General features: G+C 50.7%; 1 protein-coding gene across 3 annotated transcripts; it reads left to right on the plus strand.

The window, feature by feature from the left end:
* The first annotated feature begins 451 nt into the window (after positions 1-451).
* Positions 452-5,201, plus strand: LOC110550827 (vomeronasal secretory protein 1-like). Of its 3 annotated transcripts, none has more exons than XM_060390573.1 (8): positions 452-578; positions 2,157-2,511; positions 2,861-2,982; positions 3,168-3,238; positions 3,458-3,568; positions 4,116-4,217; positions 4,410-4,436; positions 5,055-5,201. In XM_060390573.1, exons 2-7 carry the CDS (start codon positions 2,422-2,424, stop codon positions 4,433-4,435), a joined length of 522 nt encoding a protein of 173 aa, XP_060246556.1. In that variant the 5' UTR covers positions 452-578; positions 2,157-2,421; the 3' UTR covers position 4,436; positions 5,055-5,201. The 3 variants fall into 3 exon arrangements, with proteins under 3 accessions (XP_060246556.1, XP_060246557.1, XP_021496717.1); XM_060390574.1 differs by having other exon boundaries at positions 472-578; positions 2,312-2,511; XM_021641042.2 differs by having other exon boundaries at positions 478-578; positions 2,413-2,511.
* The last annotated feature ends 1,771 nt before the right edge of the window (positions 5,202-6,972 follow it).

The following is a 6,972-nucleotide window of genomic DNA, read 5'->3' on the forward strand; positions in this document are numbered from 1 at the left end:
CTGGAGTTGGCTAAACCTCATGGTGGCCATGGAGCTGTGTTGATTCATGAAAAGGACAGACTTATGGTAGTCTATGTCATGGAAAACTTGGATCCACCCCAGTCAGTGTGGGGTCCACAGAACTGGTAAGGCTCTGAAGTCCCCACCTACACTGGGACTTAATGAAGGCCGCTATCCATGACAGGAATTTAGAGGCACCAGGAATCTGTGACATCAGCCCCACATTGCTCCAAATCTCCTTTCTACTCTGGAACTTGCAGTTCTGGTTCCTTTATGGGCTTTACAGGATGGGACTGGTGGGGGACAAAAGTGTCTGCAGCTTTCTAGTGTTCCTGCCCTCACTGTGTATGCAAGGGACATTACGACATTGCCTGTCCCTCTGTGACCTGCTGGGTCTTAACCCAAGCTTCCCTCACATTGACCCTACTGAGCAATGAACCAAACTATGTCACGTTCCCCTGTCTTTGAGTATTTTGGCTCATGACAGTTGGGCAGCCGTGGATAGCTTTCAGATTCCAGAACACCTGACACTCTCAAGTTCTGGCAATTGGCAGGTGCCTGTCTGTCACCAGGAGAAGGTCAGTGAAAAAGGGATACCAAGGCTGCCACTCAGAGGCTGGGGCCTGCCTCTTCGTCCCTAGGATGACAGGTGTTGGCCCTGTGCCGTCCTACCTGGAAGGGCTGCACAGTTGAACTTTCCACCAGATAATGACTAGGTAAAGCTACCACCTTGTAGTCTGTTCCCCAAGGTCAATGACAGCATGTAGAGATCAAGCCCTGGGCCCAGGAGCACAAAGACACCATTGGGAGGATGCTGCATCCTCTGCTGGTTGCTGGGTCAGTCTGGGGTCTCAGAACAGGTGGCCAAACCTAGGAGCCTTCATTGTTCAAGTTAAGAAAACACAGCTGCCTTCCCAGAGAGCAGGACAGCTTCAGGGCAGAGACCACACAGTGAATGCCACCTAAAACTAGCATGGTGACTGAGGCTCTTACACAGGCATAGACAGTAGGAACAGTCTGGGGCATGGGTGTTGCATGACTGAAAGAATCAGGACCAGGTGAGAGCAGCCTTTGGGGTGCAACGGTGACTATGGCCTGGTCCTCTCTCTCAGAGCCTGTGTCCTACCAATCTGCAAGGACAAGAAACCACTAAGAACTGTCATGAGAGGTCCAGGTACTGATAGGCTGAGTACCAGCCTCATAATACAGTATGGTCCAGTGACATGTGACTGTGCCTTTTATTGGGACAATGGGGTCTTGCTGCAGAGATTAACAATCTGAATGAGATCATCAAGAATTATGGTGGCCTAAATCTCCTGACAAGTTCCTTGTTGGGCTGGAGAGATGGCTCAGAGGTTAAGAGCACTTGCTGTTCTTCCAGCAGTCCTGAGTTCAATTCCCAGCAACCATATGGTGGCACACAAGCATCTATAATGAGATCTGGTAGTGCCTTCTTCTGGAGTGCTGGCTTACATGCAGACACAACACTGTATATATAATCATTAAATTATTGTCACAGGCAGTCAGAGGGGCATTTGAGGCTGAGGAGAGGCTATATGGATACAGGCAGAACTTGGGTAAGGAAACCACAGAGAGTGTCATGGGGAGCTGTCAGTCATCCAAGAACCTACCCAGAGCCTAGAGGAGTGTTGTTCTGGCCTAGTCTTCATACACAACTTCCGGCCTTCATGGCTGAGGGGAGCAGATGTGAGGTGTTGAAGACCTGGTTGGAGGGGGTTTGTTATAGCACCCTTAGGCAGCTCCTGCCAGTGCTCTGAGGAGGAGAAGGTCAGGAATAGGAGAGCATGGGGGGTGTTCAGTGACCAGGCTGAGCCCTGAGTCAAAAGCTGGGTCCTGCTGGACACCCGTGGGCAAAGTTCCCAACAGGACAGCAGGTTCGTGGCTCATGGGGCTGAGTTGATACACACATGATTGAGTGGGTCTGAAATCCTGCTCTCTCTCCATTCTGACCTCCTTCCCCTTAACTGCTGGGTAGACCGACCTTGCAGTTCTCCAGATTCAGACAAGAGATAAAAGGTGACTGTGGGGAGGATTGGGAAAGGACATAGGACTCTTCTAATTTTGTCCACAAGAATCTCAAACTGTGTGGAGGCTTTTCATGTGGCCTTTCCTCTGAATCTCCAATTCTCCCTCAGCTTATTTGGACTCCAAACAGTGGCCTCCACTTTGGAATGGCCTGTGTCCTGTTGATCTCTTGAAGTCTTAACAAGCTGTTATACAAGACACTGACATCCCCCTTGCCAGCTGGCTGTGGACATAACTCAGAAGGACCTGCTTTCTCTTTGCCAAGTTCCCCAAGGACACTGCATGAGGCTGTATAAAGGGCAGTTGAGTGAGGGGCCAGTGCAGCCTCTCCAGCCCCAGTGACCTGTGGATTGGCTGTGACTGCAGACCCTTGAGATGACGGCGCTCTTCCTGACTGTCAGCCTCTGTCTGGTTGCTGCCCTGCAGGCCCAGGACGTCTCGCCCCTTGCTTTGAATAATGAGAACGTGAGTCAGGGCTGGAACACAGGGTAGTCTCAGCCCTTACTGGTGCAGGAAGGCCAGTGTTCTGAATTCATGGAGGACCCCAAGCTGACCTGTATCACAGGTTGTAACTAAAGAGAGTAGACCAATTTGGAGTTAAGGGATTCCTAGTACATGTTCAGGCCTCCCTGGGCTCAGGGGTGGAGACTGAGAAAATATACTAGAAGGTCTTAGTACCCAAGGAGTAAGCAGGTCTCCATCATGTGAGCTTTCTGTGTTTTGGTGGTGGGATGGGATAGCCAGACAGTAGAGGGCACATATCCCACAGGGAGGGTGGGCAGGCATCTGGCAAATAGGGAATTCTTCTTTTTAGTCTTCTGGGAAGTGGTTCGTGAAGGCCTTGGTGATGAAAGATGAGATCCCGATAGAGAAGGTCTCTCCCTTACTTGTCTTAAAGCTGAGCAACGGTGACATGGAACTTTCTCTCACACATATGTGAGTGTCTGTGGCTCCCATGGTTGGTTGGTCTCTTGCCTGGCCCATTACTTCTCAATGGGCAGTTTTTAAAAATCGCCCTGACTTGGAAAGAAGAGCTCCAGAGGTGGGATGAGAAAGGTGGACCCCAGTCAGCATGAGGGTTCTGTTTAAGAGGGCCACTGCAAAACAGTTTCTGATTCCAGGGTCTATGGCCTGTGTCTTGAAGTGACCACCATCTTGAAGAAAACTGATGTGCCGGGCCAGTACACTGCCTGTGAGTACCATCAGCCCAGGGATGGGGGGCTGCAGCCTCTGGAAGGGAGAGTTTCCTGAAAGCCCCAGGAGGGATCACAGATAAGTCCTAGGAACCCTAGTCCTTGACAATCAGGCCAGGGTGGTCAAGTAGAATCTGTGACTAGAGGCTAGGGTAACAGTCAGAAGGGGAATTGATTGCAGGGTGGAGCTAACCTTGATCTTTCCTGGGCTTCCACAGTTGAGGGGAAGAGCCATGTGCAGGTGCAGCTGTCTTCTGTGAAGAACCACTGCATGCTCTACTGTGACGGGGAGGTGGACGGAATGAGCTTCACAGTGACCCAGCTCATAGGTAAGCCTCTGCCCCCACGCTCAACACAGCCACGCCTAGTTCCACTGTTCCTCTAGACCCCACATATGAAGGAGTAGCATTTCCTCTCATGGGCAGGTGATAGCTGGGCACATGTTGCTGCCTGGCCGGGCCCACCTTGCTGAGCTTCCACTGTAGTGACCAACAGGCCTGGCAGGGGCCAGTCAGGACAGAGGTAGATATGCCTCTTAACAACAGAGGCTGTCCATGCTGCTTTGTGGGGTCTCAGGGTGTCAGGCTGGGCTTATAACATGAGGACAGTAGAAGTCTTCTCAGCCCAGTGCTTCTGAAACATGAGGACCTTTCAGGTCAGGGGCAAAATGCTACAGGCCTCCACTGGAACACTTTTAGTTTCCAGGGCCAGCTGTCCCCCAAGTTCACTGACAACCCTCCATACTTCCTCTTCTCCTGCTCTTGGCTATTCCATGATGAAGCCTCTGGTGCAGGGTGGTGTCCCTGTCTTTGAGGCACTGGCTCCTTACAAACATGTGCAGACACCTCCCTCTGCTCACCCAACCCTCTTTCACAGGGAGGGACCTAGAGGAAAACCTGGAGGCCTTGGAGGAATTTAAGGAGTTCACACAGAAAAAGAGACTTGTACCAGAGAACCTGATCATACCTGAGCAGATGGGTAAGAAAGCATACAAACCATGTTCCCCACTCTGTCCCATGTCCCTGTAGCTGTCATTCTCATGTCCCCTGTCCCTAACATGGACACTGCATTCACTGCTCCAGATCTTGGTCATGGGAGGATATGAGCCATAGACATGATGGGCTTTTGTCCAGGTCTCATTCTCATCTCTGGGTTTTCTGCTTTCTACAGAAAAGTGTGAACCGGAGAATGATTAGGGTAAGTGACCCTTGAAGGAAACAAGAGCCTTGGGATTCAACAGGGCCTCAACATCCACCTGGAAGCCTTCAGTTGCAGCCAGGAATTACCCAGTTTCTATGTCCCAAGGCTCCGTGTGTGTTCAGCTTCTTTCCTGGATCATTTAAGGTTTCTTTATCCTCCTCATCAGTGAGATAGGCTGGTGGTGTGGCTTGTGGTAGGCAGATGAAGCTCCCCAACTGCCACCATCCAGCAAGTGCCTCACCCTTGTGAGCCTCTTTCTAGGCTTCCCACATGCTGCTGTCGGTGTCACATGTCATGGACACCATCTCCTGTGTCTATGAGCACTCTCTGGATGCCATGAAAGCACTTGGATAATGGAGCAAAAAATCCTGGGTCCTATCTGAGAAAGGTCTCAGAAAGTAGAGTCACGGAGCCCTTTAAGGCCCCCACTTGTCAGTCACACACTTGCTTGGTCACCACTGCATGGATAGAGCTTTCCTGAGGGAACTCGGTTGAAAGGAGTTCCTTGTTCAGTGCAGGCTAGCTCTGCTTCTCTGAGAGCCTGTGATGCTGCCCCAAAGCACCCATCATTCCTCCTCCACCATAACCTGTCACTCACTCTACTCTCCTTTTTAGAGCATGGTGAGCCAAGGCTGCAAAGAAGCCAAGGCAGCAGCACCAGAATCTCTGCCCTGTGGAACATGGAAAGAGTGCCCTGCTAGGCCAGCCGTCTTCTCTTCTCTCTTCCCTCATCCTCCTCGCCTGCTTCTCAATAAAGAGCTTGAGCAGTACCTGGTGACTCTGCCTGAGTATGTGGCCCCTTAGGTGGCCTCGTGGCTCTCCCCCTTTGTGGTCTGATGAAAGAAGGTTGGGTGAGAAGTGTGTAGGAGAGATGGAAGCACCCAGCCCTATTTACAGAATCTGTGTGCAGGTGAGAACTGAGGTAGGAATGAGACCAGGCCTGTGGCTAGGTTCTCAGGTCCATCAGGACAGACAATAGGACACTGAGAATTTGTTTCCAAGGCAGGAGACATTGTTGTGACCTCTCTCTGCAGGCTGGACAAATGTAGGGGCTGCCTGTGGAGAAGCAGCCAGCTCCAGAAGCAGCCTTGCTAAAACATTGTTGCCACCAGTGCTACCTCTCAAATCATTCCATGACTTTGCCCTGAGCATCCAGAGAAGCCAGCTAAGGTCAAGCCTTGTTTTCTTATGTGGGGAATGTGAACCCAGCAAGTTTTCTGTAACCTATGGACCCTCCTGATTGGGATTACTGATTGGGATTACCAGCATCTCAAGGCCTCTACACAGCACAGAAGGCCTCTAATACAGACTGTTGGGGGTCATACAGTCTTACGGTTTTCCTGTGGAAGATGTGCTAAGTGTCCTCCATTGGCAGGGAGTCCCCACTGCAGTGTTGAACAACCAACCTGTTGTTCTGAAACACCAGCTTTAAGGCAATTCTCAGAAAATTGACTTTACACATTGGTGTGTACACAGACACGTGTGTACACAGAATCACACTCACCCATAGACATATAAATGTGGGAACACAGACACATGTGAGTATATTGATCCATAGATGTGAACATATAAGTACCCAGACACACATGTACACGCTCACATGACCACAATGTGGACAGCTATGGAATGCTGTCTGGCATCAAGGAAAGGGTCTAGAAAGGGCCTAAATGCTGTGGCTGAAGTTGGAAGGTCTGGAAGGACAGGCAGGTGGTGGAACCCTGTTTCTTGTGGAGCAGGGCAAGACGTAGGCAGGAGCATAGCACCTCTCGGCTCCAGGTCCTGAGGCAGCACTTCCCACACTGATACCGTTCTCTCTCTGACAGGAATTCTACAGATAATGTCTGTTTAATCACAAGGTCCAAGCAAAACCGTGAGGCCAGGCCTCCAGTACAGATGGCTGGAGCCTCTGTGTGGGTGAGGGAGGGTAGGGTGCTGCCCCAAGGTCTCCTTCATGAGTTAAACAGACTCAGAAGCAAAGCGGCCATGAAAAGCATGTGTGGGCTTCTGCCGGCCGCAGTGCTGAGCCCGCATCTCTGTGCAGCACATTCTAAGGAGAGCCAGTGGGGCAAGAGCAAGAACAGGCCACCTGAGAAGAGGTGAGAATCAAAAGGGGATTGGGGGTTCTGCTGAGGTCAGACCCTAGTGAGCAGAGCTGTGGGTAGAGGTCAGCGGGACTCCTCTCTTGTGTTTCCCAGACTTCTGCCTGATAGAGCGGGAGACCCACGTGGTGCGCAGGCAGTCACACTGATGGAACAGTGTGGAGCCTTCCTGCCCAGTGTGTGGGACTCTTAAAACATGAAACAGCTTTCTATCAGCATTGACGAGGGTCCCCCAAACCCACATACATGTCACATTACATAATCTTTCCAAAATCCTCAGAGGTAAAGCCACTGTTTAGAAGGAACTTCACTATTTTAAGCTCCTTTATAAACAGTAATGGATGAAACACTAGATTTTTAGTGTCATTTGGGAAAACAACGGTGTGATCACATAGTCATAATAATCTCCATCCCATGTTGCTCGGTCATTTAAT

This window comes from Meriones unguiculatus, chromosome 8, assembly GCF_030254825.1.
Source record: "Meriones unguiculatus strain TT.TT164.6M chromosome 8, Bangor_MerUng_6.1, whole genome shotgun sequence".
Lineage (NCBI taxonomy): Eukaryota > Metazoa > Chordata > Mammalia > Rodentia > Muridae > Meriones > Meriones unguiculatus.